The sequence below is a fragment of the Elephas maximus genome, chromosome 4 (genome assembly GCF_024166365.1).
Source record: "Elephas maximus indicus isolate mEleMax1 chromosome 4, mEleMax1 primary haplotype, whole genome shotgun sequence".
NCBI classification, from domain to species: Eukaryota; Metazoa; Chordata; class Mammalia; order Proboscidea; family Elephantidae; genus Elephas; species Elephas maximus.
The window spans coordinates 179209032-179223151 of NC_064822.1; the positions used below are offsets into that span (position 1 = coordinate 179209032).

A 14120-nucleotide genomic window follows, 5' to 3' on the forward strand; every position below is an offset into this window, starting at 1 on the left:
GCCAAAACAAGCACACACACACAAAAATACTGTGAACAGAAAAATACAAGAAAATGACTAAGCTGGGAGTCTTGGTGGGGTATACACATTGCTTAAAGCACTTATCAGTCCCCGGAAAAACCAAACCAAAAAACTTTTTTTTTTTTTTTTTAAATCCAAAAACTTATGTACCCCCGGGAATCTGGTGGTGTTAACAGGTGCAGGGGTGGGGAGAGAAAAGAGAACTGATGTTCCCTTTTCATTTGCCAGCCGGAGTCGAGCCCTCACGTCAGCGGCTGTATATAAATGCCAGACAGCTGGGACCGGGGCCCCATGCTGGCCGTCTCCGTTGTGGCTGATGAACGGTTCCCTCAGTTACCGATCCCTGCCAACCAGCACGACCATGGCTGAATTGATCTACCGTTTTCCTGAGTAAACTGTAACTGGCTACAGTTTCGGTAACATGGGTAAGAACTCAGCTACTACAGCCGACGGCAATACTTCCGCAATCCCCTCCCTGTCGACTCCTCATTCCTAGTGCATCTGATTCAGGAATTTGATAACTTGCCATCGTCTGGTCTGTAAGCCTGATGTTCCAACTGCACTCCCTAACCCAGAGGGCACACGCTGGCATAGGACACCCAGAGCCTACTTGGAAAGGGCCCTGTTTCATGCGCTAGCTCTTGGATGGCTATTGCCTTGTTGATCAGTAAAGCAAGTATGAAGGAGGTACACAGGAAAAGGGAAAGGGAGGGAAAAGGCTTTTGGACAGTAACATTTCCAAAAAATATATAGTGTTTTATGCGACAAAGAATCAAGTTTCACTGGTGTATACTACAAATGGTCAATTTCAAGAGCATGACAAAATAAAAACACATGAATTTACATCTGATGTTCACCTTGCCCACTATTTTTTTTTCCTATCTTAAAACAGTGCAAACAGGTAACTTATGCTTTTAAAACACCACTACCCCTACCCTACCCCTGCAAAGTCCCTTTCCTCCTAGTATGGGGGGTGGGGGGTCTGCAACTCAGCAAATGTTACTGTGCTAGAGGGCTGCAAGCAGAAGCACCGGCTGGGGTTGGCAGAAGGGGGCAGTTCATCGGACATTTCCCCTTTCCCCTCCTTAAAGGTCTAAGTGCTTCCTAGACTGTCTGTTGGTAGGCCTTTCTCTCCGGCCACAGGAAAGGGGGATTTCTCAGGCCCTTCTTGCATATCCTTGGGGTTGCTTCCCTCCCTATTTTATACCTCCTTTTTTTTTTTTTTTTCCATATCTGGGAGCTACACGACTAGTAATAGGATGGTGGTGATTAACTGACTTATCTGCTACATCTCTATACAGTCTGACTTACTAAGAGTAGTTCAGGCCGTGAGGAGTCACACATTGGAGGAAAAGCTGCTAGCATTGATTTCCACTGAAGAGATCTCTGCTAGCTCCCCTTAAACTAAGACTTGAGCCCCAGCCTGCTTCTTGTCAAGCAAAAAAAAAAAAAAAAAAAAAAACAGTTGGCTCAATTCAGACCATAGCTGTTGGAGAATGATGGCAGTATTAGGTTTTGTAAAACCTGAGGGCCTGAAAATGACGAACCACAAATGTTTAATCTGGGCTGATGGGAGTTGAACTAGCTACCACAAGGAATTTTGGGAAAGACCTAAGGCAGCTGTCTGGGCTGAAAGAGGGACGTGCAGATAAAGGTTTTTCACTGGAGACTTCCTTAAAGGAGCCCAGCTTCTAAGAGTAAGATGCTTAGCATAAAATCCAGGTCATGAACTGCAGTAAAGCTGTCAGATCATTCGTGTACTGAGATTTGACATCAGTAAGCTTTTTGGAATTATCGACCAGCATCCTCTAACAAACTCACAAGATGCCAAACTCCCTCTTGACTCGGCTTCTCATCCAAGGAGAACCACAGTCAGGAATCTCTCAGCATCAAGGCTGTGAGGAACCTGCCTCTGATGCCGTGGACTGTATGGAGTCTCAACGTTGGAAGGCTGATGGGCAGGTCGACTCCATGAGATCTGGGTGCTTATGAGAGGCCCAGTTCTCAGCAGTGACATTGAGAGCCAAAGGCTCTTTACTAAAAAGTAGAACTCCACTTAGTCTTTCTTAGAAAAGGGAGCTAGAGGAGAAGGTATTACAAACCCTCCCTGGAAGAGCAGCAGAAACCCACTAGAGATACAGAGCTTGCCGACAGAGTCCTCAGCCAGAACCAGCTGAACTGAAACGCACAAAAGGTACCTCACACTCAAGCTTCTGACTCTTTTAAAAGGGCTGTGGGAGCTGCCTTCTCTACCAGCCCAGCATCCTTATCTCTTTCCATGAAAAAACAAGAGAACAATTCTTAAACTCATCTCTCTATTTGCCCCATTTAGAATTTGGCCTAGTCTCCTCTTAAGTGGCTTGCTATTTTGTGAGAATGGCCCCTATTTGAACATGACACAGATTTTCTCTCATTTTCTTTCGTCAGTAAAAGCACTCTCTCAAAACAAAAACAAAAGAGAATAAAAATGCTCCCTGCCCCCACCCCTAAAACTGAGAAAGCCCCATAGCCCATCCCCCTCCTCTAACTAAAATATTTATATACATACAACGAAAATTGTCTTAACAGCAAAAAACCAGACTTTGGCTTGGGGGTAGAGGGAGAGGACCCACTGAGCCAGGCAGTTTGGTGTCCCCTTGTTCTACATATTGTCCCCGGAATCATTACTGATTGCATCAAGGCCTCTAGCTCCATTGACATTGCCCCTCGTGTCAGGCACAGCCTCCCTCGCAGCCGTGGGGAGAGCGAGGATTCTAAGGGGAAGAAGACGTATTATCCATGACAGGCCAGTGGCCTTCCAGATGGACCACTCTGCTTACAAAGAGTGTGTGATGCTGTCGTATGCCAGTCATTTTAATTCAGGGACATGAACCAGTTACCAGTCAACAACATGCATGGAGGCAGGAGTTAAAAAAAAAAAAAAAAAAGAAACAAAACCCCCAAACAAAGCAGAAGCTCCATGTCTCTGAATTACTCCCTTTAGCAGCTATCCCTTGGGTGAAAGGTCACCCTAGTACCAATGTGAATAGACCAGGGAGCCAAACAGACCGTGCTTTTCTATCTTCTAATGCCTTCATTTTGGAACTGCTGCAGGACGCTTGCCTGTATCAGTAATAGCTGACAGTTCGGAGAGAAAGGCTTTCTCCCCTACTCTTGTAAGATATAAAGTTGAGGCCAAAGAGCAGTAGCAGTGACTCACTGCTGTGGCCGCTGCATGGTGAGGTCCTTACCACTCCAGACCCTCCTTCCAGTGCAGAGAGAAGCAACTGCAGGGCCTCTGTGGTTCATGCCCTGTAGTGTTATGCATACCAAGTGGTCCGGGCGCTCAGCTAGGTGTCTTTGGAGAATAATGAGAAGCTGGGTGGAATGGCCACGAGGACTTAAGACTGTGGACAGAGGTGACTCATAAAGGCTCTGGAAGGTGAAAATTCCTATGGCTTTAGAGCTAGTTCAAAGTGCCTCTGCCTGCGCTTACACGCCCTAATCACCAAAATTCCCAGGGACAGCTGACCTATGACTTTGTGCTTTGTCATTTCCCAACAGATGCTTTATTATATTTTGTTTATACTGATTTTACAGACGCAAGAGAAAGCTAAGAAATACCAGAGCACCTTTCCAGATACCTTCTAACACCCCTTTTCTCTTCCTTACCCTCTGTAAGGGCTCTCAACAACTTGTACTTCCAGTCCTCAAGCTGGGGGCCATCTGGCCACTGGCTGTTCTTCTGTCCCTGGGTCCTAAGTTCCTACATCTTGGGGACATGGGAGCAGGGTGTTAATAACAGGACAGATGAGCTAAGCAGTGGTTCCATTAGAGGCGAAGAAGCCCAACAGGAATGCCAGGATTACAGGAAAGAAAAGAAGGCTCTTTTTCATACTCCAGAGTTCTTTCTGAGATCGGTTTCCTCACGAGGTGCTTATTACCCACAGTCTGGGAGCATGTTTGGAGATATCAATACTATAAAGTTCCCAAACAATGCCAACTGTCTCAGGCGGTGCATGTAAGATGATTGTAAAAAGAACGGAGAAGGCAGGAGGAAAGAGGAGAGAATGCGTCTTTTTAATTCTCCTGCTTTGCAAGCACAGATTCCTATCTATCAGCGTATGGATTCCAGCCACAGCCAGTCAGAACTGCCTGCCAGAGACCAGAAACTCAGAAGACTAGGAGAATATCCTGTTGCAGAAAGGAAGGAAAAGGACATCTCCTCCGCTTCTGCTTGTCCCCCAGCCATTCAGCACCAGACACACTTTGGTGACTCTGTCTGCTGATTTCTGATCAGATGTGTTCATCAGCCCCTAATACCTCTCCTTCCTCATTTGCTGCCTCTTCCGTGATTGATAGAATAAGCTAAGCACGGACATACAGACATGGAAATGCATTTTTTTTTTTTTTTTTTTTTTACCACAGTTAAAAAAAAAAGGGAAAAAAAAAGCACAATCTTTGGAACAAAAGAATTAAAGGCAGAAATTTAAAGGAAAAATACATATTCAAAGAACATAGTGAGGTATAAAAAAGTATTCTCTTTTTTTTGTGTTTTTTTTGTTTGTTTGTTTTTCCTCTTCATCTTGCTATAGAGTTCCTCTACTAGTAAATATTGCAATAGCCAGGCCTCATGAACTGGGGGGCTGTCCCATGTGCAGGGGTCTCACGTCACTTCAGTAGGGGGCAAATCGGCTGTAGCCACCTCGGTATAAACTTGCCTGCAGTAATTAAAGACATAAAAAATAATTAAAAGGTTGATGAGAGAAGCATCAAAAATGAAGAAAAGTGTCCTGAGAAGCCATGTGGAAAAACAACTTTCTTTGAAGCCTCAAAGCAACTGATCAGTTACTGCCTCGTGTGGTGAGCTTCTCCACAGATCAGTCCAGAGTCCAGCACACTCACTGCTGACCGGTTATTCTCAGACAGAGACGATGGTAGCTCCCACTGAATTATGGAAATTTTGCTTATTTTGGTATTTACAGGAAATTGCACAGAAGGAACACTTAATACACTAGATCTGCAAATAGTTTGATTCTTGAAAGCACGATTTTTTCTTTACCTTGACCTATCATTACAATATCAACCTATACAGTCTGCTTGTACCTCCATACCCAGCACCAACAATGGTGTACGTTTTACTTCTGACCACTATCCTTGGCACATGCAGCCACATTCCGTGTTTTAAGATGGTGCTGAATTTAAATCTGAGTCTATCTTTCAACTAGCAAAATCTATTTCCTTTATAATTTATAAAATACCCCAAACTAGGTTGTGTTTTTTTTTTTTTTTTTTGACATATTCTAATTTATATATATAGTTGGGGTTTTTAACTGGGGTTTATTCCTTTATCTTTACTTAAAGACTGTTTAACCTTTCAATTAAAAATTCATTTGGAATATATCTTTCCCCTGGGTCACTCTTTTAGTATAGGTCTTACATCATTCTGACATTAACTAAAACCTTAAGAACCTCGATTGCTGTCTTTATATTGTGTGCCTCTACCTCAGTTCTAATTAAACATTTCCTCAGTACCCAATTACTTCCTCTCACAAGTCTTCATCAGTAGAAATTCAGTGTGAGGGGTGACGGACTCTCTCAGGTTCCTTTAAGTCTTAAATGTTACACTTCATTCTGACTCCCTCTTAAATGTCTCCCATTTTCAGAGGCAGGTGCCCAGTTGCATTTTGGATCAGAGAGGGTGCCTGCCATTTAGAGCTGTCTTTGGGGACTGGCCTGTCTTTGTAGTCAGGGAGTGTCCATCACTGGAACTGGAGGCATCCAAACCAACATCTGATTAAACATGAGAATACTGCAGTGAGAATGAGTTTGGGTAGTGGAATTATTCTAGATAAGTTCTATACGTTCATGAAAATATCATATTGTATTGATAAAATACAAATGGTATTGATAAACACCCTCGTAAAGCTACTGTTCACTTGGCTATTTCTAATACTGTTTACCAGAAGGCTTGGGCATGGCAGAGATGTCCTTGGGATCTGCATTTGAAGCTTATACACATCAAGTTTTCTGCAAAGGTTTCTGTGAAGACTAGAGAGCCTTAAGCCCCCGAGTCTTTGTTGACAACTATCATACCACTTGATAAAACTATACCACAGGTATGTACCCAACATCTAAGTCACTGTAACATGTCAGCCTGTTCCCTTCTTTCTCTACCAAATGATGCCATTACTCAGGGCAGACTGTCACTATTCATTCCCTCCTGCTGTCCTTAACTAGGCCACGTGGCTTAGACTGTAACACGCATAGAAAGAGGGTGACATAAAGCTTCCAGAGAGTCCTACGTGGCTTTAATACTCTGGCAATAGAGGAAGGGCTGAATTAATTACCTCCCTAGATCTTTCGGAGTCTGTAGGTAAAAGCTAGGAGTAACATGGTTTAATGAAAAAAGGTGTAGGTACTTACCACAGCGCCAACTCCATAGCTAGCGGCAGGGGCAAGGGCATGATAGGGGTCTGCTGTATACACCCTGCCATAACTGGAAAGAAGAGATACGATCAGAGAGAGATAGGCAAGACTGTGATCTTTAAAAAAAAAAAAAAAAAAAAAAAGTTAAGGGTTTACTGTGCTGACGACTTGTGAGTAACTTGGCCTTGGACTGCTATTAGGAAACTGGCAGAATGGAAAAACATTTCTATTTCTTTTCCTAAATGGAGAAACTCTGAAGTGCTTCTATAAAATGGAAAAGAAGGGAGTTGGAGACGAGGAAGAGGGAGGCTGGGGTCAAGGCCAAAGACTAATGAAGGAGAGAGCTGGAGCAAAGGAAGGAGTCAGCACCACTGGGCCTTTGGCAGGAGAGAGGCAGTAGGAGAGGCCTCTGGAAAGCCCAGGTCTGCAGGCAGCGTGATGTGCTAAGTGCCGTTTTGGAAATGGTGAAGGGAGGAAAAGCGGGGGACGTTCCGAGATGGTACAGTGCTCACGGCCTCAAAGGCGACCTCGTGCCTTTTCTACATACCCGTCGCTGTAAGCGGCCGCAGCGGCTGCAGCGGCTGTGGCTGCGGTTGCAGTAGCAGGCTGTGCATATCTGTAGGCTGCATATCCACCCTACAGGAGAGAAGAGAACTGACTTTACAGATACCTCTCCCCCAGATGCACAGAGAAACACACACCCATCAACACACAGACATACACACACACATAGACACAGGGACAGACACACACATGGGAAGAAAATGTTTCAAACTGCATCAGTCTGCATGTTGTTCCTCTGGTAGAAAATTAAGTCCCATCCAATGTAGGGATTTGCTTTCCAATTTGTGAGGGTACCAAAAATAAACTACACTGGCAGTAAATATTGAGGTTGTCAAGGATTGCAGTTGACTTGGATCCACAATCAACACTCATGGAAGCAGCAGTCAAGAAATCAAACGACATTATTGTATTGGGCAAATGTGCTGCAGAAGACCTTTTTAAAGTGTTAAAAAGCAAAGATGTCACCTTGAGGACTAAGGTGTGCCTGACCCAAGCCACGGCATTTTCAACTGTCTAATATGCTTGTGAAAGCTGTACAATGAGTAAGGAAAACCGAAGAAGAATTGATGCCTTTGAATTATGGTGTTGGTGAAGAATATTGAATATACCATGGACTGCCAGAAGAATGAACAAATTTATCCTGGAAGAAGTACAGCCAGAACGTTCCTTAGAAGCGAGGGTGGCGAGACTTCACCTCATGTACTTTGGACATGTTATCAGGAGGTACCAGTCCCTGGAGAAGGACATCATGCTTGGTAAAGTAGAGTGTCAGTGAAAAACTGGACGACCCTCAACGAGATGGATTGACACAGCGGCTACAACAACAGGCTCAAGCATAGCAATGATTGTGATGGTGGCAGAGGACCGGGCAGTGTTTCGTTCTGTTGCACACAGGGTTGCTATGAGTCAGAACCAACTTGATGCCACCTAACAACACCACCACCTACTTTCAAATTTAAGAAATGATGATATGGTTTTGGATCTGTCTTAATGCAGTCTCTGTTGGAACTTTCAACAGGGATGGTATTTATAGAAAGTTGGGAGAACTTTATCTGACTGACAAGAAGTGTAAATTATAGAAATATGTGCTAACTTTAGGTACTCTGATGCTACTCAGATTGATTTATTACTGAGAGATTACAGTATAATAATAGAAATCTCCGATACAGATCTATGCTTCATCTGGCCTAGCCCCTATGCAAAGAGGCTAAGCTATTCAGGAACATTTAGAAGAAAAAAGCAATGTAGAGCAGGGGTCAGCAAACTATGGACTCTGAGCCAACGTGGCCCGACACCTGTTTTTGAAAATAGTTGTGACAGAGACCTGATGGCCCCCAATGGAGAAAATATTTACTACCTGGTCTTTTGACAGAAAAATTTGCCAACCCCTGATCTACACCTCGGACTCAGGCAAATCAGATCACAACTAGCTGGGGATCCTTTGGCTAGATTCAAATAGATCTGGAGGGTCCCTCCCACCCCAACATTTACCTGCATTTATTTTCCTTCTCTAAAAGGTTCTGAGATTCTTACATAGTAATTTCATAGCAGGTACTGAAGCTTTTCTTCAAATGGCTCAAACATCCCTCTCAGTCCTAAAGAGTTTCAGACCACCCCATGCTTCTATTCCACCTCAGTCTAGATGAACGGGATTCTCAAAAGGTTCTCGCCGTAGTGGGGTGAACCATACATACTCCTTTGTAAAGTATCTCAAAGCGAATCATGACAACAAATGCCACAGGAGACAGGCTATTTAAAAAGTGGCAAGCCCTGTTTTTTCTTATTCTTTATCCTTCTAGAATTTATCTACTTCACCTAAACTTAATTTAGACGTGGATTTTTATGACTGTCTTTTCACTATTGAATATCACTATGTCCAGGGTCATTCTGACACCATTTCAGTGGTGCACATCAGCACACATTTTATTTCTCTTGGTGAAGCATGTCCATTCCCCATGGAATCTGATGCTTTTTGCCCCATGCTTTCTACTTTCTATTCCTTCAGTTATTCAATTTTAATAAATCTATAAAAGAAATGTCAAATTTGCTTCTGTATCATTTCTTAGGATTATAAACAAGTATTTTCTAATGGGACCCTGGCTCTTTTCAGTCATCAGATAAAACAGCTTCTAGTTTGCTACTTTTATTTCCCTTCAAATCTTATTTTGAAAATATCTATAATTTCTTATGGGCTTTTGAAGGTTTTTGCTTTCTTATGTAATTTCTGCATTTTCTAACTAAAGAAACTGCATTTTGAGGGCAAATTTACTCTTGCTCTTTAAGTCTACATTACTTTAAGTCATCAGAAGTAGCTTCAAATGTACGTTTAAAAAAATTCCTAATTGGTTTCCAATGGTCATGTATTATTCCTTCTTACTTCAAGTAAATGACTTAGAAAAGTAAACGCCCTTCTCAATTTCAAATTCTTCCACATGTATTCACACGAATAAGAAAATTCTAACTAATATTACCATAAACACTGGCAACAAAATGGTAATGGGTAGGAACATGGAGCTGTCCTCATTAGTATAGTGGTGAGTACCCCACCTGCCAAGAGGGAGACCTGGGTTCCATTCCCTGATGGGGAAGCAGATGCCCTTTTGGAGCCCTGGTGGCATAGTGGTTAAGAGCTCGGCTGCTAACCAAAAGGTCACCAGTTCGAATCCACCAGCCCTCCTTGGAAACCCTACAGGGCAGTTCTACTCTGTCCTATAGGGTCGTTATGAGTCAGAATCGACTTGACGGCAATGGGTTTGTTCTTTTTTTTTTTGTTGTTTAGGGACATGGAAAGCATTGTCAGGGGCTGTCTGTGATCAGCACATTTCCTTGGAATTCTAGTTATGTCTATGGAAACTGGCAGGCCAGACTGATTTGGGCAAACCTGTACATCCAGGCTGCAACATACATACTGCAATATATATAATTAAAGTATTTCTTGGGCTTCTTTTTTTCAAACCTCTAAGATGGAAATGAAGCAGTAAAAGCATTTGTTAAACAGAATGAAAAGCTGATCCTGACAGCTGAAATTTTAAGCCTCGGATGAATCTTGAAGGTTCATTTCTTCATAACAACGAACTCACTACAATCAGTTGAGAACTGAAGTTTGCTAGCGTGAAGCCTACCTACAGCAGGGCTCTCTGTAGTGAAACTTCTCTGTGAACAAAGGTAGTTCAATGTTATGTGGTTTGGCTCTAAAACACCTCCCGACACCAAAATAATCTTTAAAAATTGAAAACGTCACGGTAATAAGAGCAGTTAAAGCCAGATCCATGATTACCCAGATAAACATACCAAAATGGGAGCTCCACGCCACAGAGCAGAGGCAGACATTCTCACCAAGAGATCACAGAAACATACCTTCTGATGTGAGGGGAGACTTCAGACCCTACTCTCATCAAGCCTCAGCAGAGATGCTAGGGTTACAATCTCTCTGGGTATTGTATCAAGTCATGGCTTCAAACTGTATGACACTGATTCTGTAAAAAAGTGGTTCTGAGTGAGATTACTGAGTGAGAATTGTTGCCTCTCGCTTTCCTCCACCTGCAAGAAGCCATTAGCACAGGAGTGATTTCAGGACTAATGTTACTGCTGACCAAAACAATCTAAAATGGACCCGACTGTGTAAAAAGGGCTTCCTTCTAAACACAGGGAAATGGAGTGAAGCTATCTGAAGTCGTTTCAGTCTCCTTTAACTGAGGTCTGACTTTGGAGTTTGAGTTTGATGAGGTTTTCAGGTACCTGAGTTAAAGAAAACAGGTCAGGGATGCTGAACAGAATTGACAACAAAAGGCTGAAGGACACTATCAGCACTAAGAAAAGCTACATTAATAGTTTTTTTTTTTTTTTTTTTAAATTAAGGAAATAGTATTTCAACATGACTTCTCTCCTAATTATGATAATGGTGCTATAGAGAGGTCCTAGACAGCTGCTCACCGAAAGGTCAGCTGTTTGAACCCACCAACCGCTCCATGGGAGATAGACGTGGCAGTCTGTTTCCGTAAGATTCTAGCTTTGGAAGCCCTAAGAGGGAGTCTGACTCTGTCCTATCGCGTTGCTATGAGTTGGAATCAATTTGATGGTAAGGATTTTTTTTTTTTTATGTTTAGGATGGCTGGGCACTATCTTAATAAACTAATTAGGCAATTCACCAATGACTCTCAAAAAATTAGAAACATTAAATGGGATATCATGGGTATTCTTAGGTAATAGTCTTATTCCAAAGTGTTTCTGCTACTGCTTACGTTGGTTGTTTGATAAAATAGATCACAAAACATAAGACAAAGAAAATTCAGCTATATCTACTTTTATTCTGAGTTTTGGGTTGCATAGAGATTCCAGGATGAGAAAAGGTTTTCCCAACTTTCACTTCTACTCGCCAATCAGAAGACTTTGATAGAACATGAGAGCAAAGTGCAGTTTGAAACACCAAGGTTTTCATTACTGTTTCTTAAGTTTCTTCAAAAAGAACAGGGGGGAGGAGAGAACGGAGGAGAGACAGGATTCAGGCGTGGGGAGGGGATATGGCGCCACATTTATTAATCACATTAAAAACTAAGCATGCCAACATCTGAGCTAAAACAACCAGCAAAATCACCACGTTCAGACTGGTATTGGCTAACTCTATCTATCCCAGCATTCTCTTGGGACAGCGGTTTGCCCTAGGCTCTACCACAAGCTGGGTGAAGTACACAGCCTCAATTACTAGAGCGTGCAGCCACAACGACCTGGTATTACGGAAACAGTCAGTCACCACTTGAGTTAACATTCCATACCCTAACGACTGGCCCCGCCCCAGCCCAAAGCAAGAGTAAATCTTGCCCCCCCTAGCCCTGGCCCACACCACAATGTTAATAATTATAACAAGCAGTAACCCATCTGTTATATCAGAGAAGGGAACAGAGACTCCACTGAGAGATTTAGAGTGAGATGTTAACATTTCTTCAGCTGACTGCACAAACAAACAAACAAACAAAAAAAAAAAAGAGGAGAAATAATTCATTTGGAGGTATGAAGTCATGAGATAGCTGATGTGTATTGCTTTTAACCATGCACTGATGCAAAACTGAAGCAACCATTGATAATAAAAATTAAAAAGGACATATGTATTTACACACAATCAGACCTGTTTGATCTGAAGCAGTTTGCAGATTCTATCTGTGTGTGATTTGAAATAAAACAAAAAATGGGGATTAGCATGGCCACAGCACACCCTAATGCAGAAGGGCACACACACGGACAGCTTTTTGGAACTCTGATAGCTGGATAAATTTGGCATGGCTAAGCCTGATCCAAACAGACACACGCCACATTAAAGATAAAGACTTGCTTGTTCCTTTGTAATTAATTCTGAATGGCTCCTAGTGCTCAGATTGGAGCAGCCCAGTGCTACATGACTCCCCTCATCAGCCGCCCTGACCCTGCCAGCGTGGCCCAGCCCTGGCCTGCAGCCCCAACTTGTACGCTTGCCCTCTGCAGCACTCATACTGACCCCGTGTTCTTCTAAAATATTTCCTGTATTTAAGAATTATGTCTTTTCACATATCTGGAACATATCCCTGCCTCCACCTTCCAGCTTTTCAAAGGAAAATGCTGTTACCTTTAAGAGCCTTTTCCACAGTGACTTCTGACGCTGTTAAAATCAGATTTCGGTTTTCCATGGTTCAGTGTCGCCTCCTAGGGATTTTCTACTCCACGCTATCAGTTCTGTCATCTAAATAACTTTATAATGTGGCCAGACTGGCTACATGACTTTTCTGCACAGCTCTGTAGCTGCGTTTTGAACCAGGACAAAATGGAAGGGTTCTAAACATCATCTCTGCTAGAGCTAGATCTGGCCTGCAGCTAAGTCTCTATTAGCTTTATCTCACACTGGCAGGCTTCTCTCCGTCTTGATTTTTAACCTCGCCTTTATTTTTATCGTAGTTTTATTTTAGGTTTACATTAAAACAGGACTTTGGTGAGCATGTGATGTCAAGACACCTTCTTTCTACCTGCAAGACAATGACAATATGTGACATTGAGAAGAGCGTGTATTTCAAGATCAGCAGACAGAATGGAAGCTTGTTACCTACATGTGGTGCATAGATCTATTATCTATAAACACTGGAGACCAGGCTCTGGTACAGTGTGACTGGGGAGTAAGGTGAGTGTGTGGATGGCGAGGGAGAGAAAGGCAGGTGTTATGTGTCAAATCATTACTGCAGAAAAGGGACCTACTCCAACTAGCTTGGGTTTCACCCCGTACCTCTGGCACTCATTCTATTGGTAGGCGATTCTATCACCCTCCTGTCCCTCACTTTCCTCCCACCCCAGCTGAGAACCACCACTATTTCCATGAGAGATGAGATGATCTTCAGTCTTAAATAAATTAAACCTTTTGAACACTATTTCCCCAAATTCGTTCATTTCCAAAATCTCAATGGGTAGCTATATAAATAAACTAACTGGATGACGAAAAGCCCTTGTTTTCTTTTTCCTAGCATCCAGCTATCAGCAAACTTTCTGCCAGTGCGTTATTATCCAGATCACCTCACCGCCCTTCCTTTAAGGTGAAAAGAAAGGAGGGCAAGGGAAGTAGACAGCTCAGTCTCAGAGTCTCAACAGGCCTGGAATTTTAAGGCCACTTCACATGCATGGAGCAGCAGAGTCCAATCACTACTCCAGTTTCACTACAGGTCCCGGTCCAGAACTCAGCGGTCCTATTTAGACAAGAGTTCTGCATCCTCCCTTTTCTCATTTCTTCCACAGTAGTAAGAAAATGTCCCCAGCTGCTAAACTCTCCAAATATAAAAGACCAGTTTAAACACCACGGATAAATGTGACTGACAAACTAAAAGAGGTGGCAGTGACGGGACAGTGCATATAACACGCCTGGTGTGGGTATGTGGCAATGGGACGAGAGCACTGATTTTGGAGGAGGTGCCGCTGTGTATGAAACTTGACTGTGTGCACTGCTGAGGTAGCAGGGCTTAGATCACACGCTCACAAGTCTTGATTGTCCAAAAAAGCCTCTGTTCCCATCTCTAACGTGGAGCTGGAATGGTTAGTATAATTCAATTTTTTTCACTGCAATCCACAATCTGATTGATTGGCAGGTCACACTGGCACTCCTACCTGAGGTATTTTAG

The 14120-nt window shown here is 42.9% G+C and overlaps 1 protein-coding gene across 14 annotated transcripts in view; it reads right to left on the reverse strand.

The window, feature by feature from the left end:
- Positions 1 to 2527: 2527 nt before the first annotated feature.
- The window catches only part of RBFOX2 (RNA binding fox-1 homolog 2), a 333110-nt gene continuing 321517 nt past the window's right edge, over positions 2528 to 14120 (reverse strand). For 7 of the 14 annotated variants that reach the window (XM_049884313.1, XM_049884311.1, XM_049884309.1 and 4 more), the window contains 4 exons: positions 12116 to 12147; positions 6977 to 7065; positions 6427 to 6499; positions 2528 to 4721 (listed from right to left, as the gene is read on the reverse strand). In XM_049884313.1, the coding sequence (XP_049740270.1) occupies positions 4667 to 4721; positions 6427 to 6499; positions 6977 to 7065; positions 12116 to 12147 (249 nt within the window). In that variant the 3' untranslated portion in view covers positions 2528 to 4666. The remainder of the gene's footprint in view (positions 4722 to 6426; positions 6500 to 6976; positions 7066 to 12115; positions 12148 to 14120) is intronic. The other 7 variants (XM_049884323.1, XM_049884322.1, XM_049884316.1 and 4 more) reach the window with 1 other exon arrangement.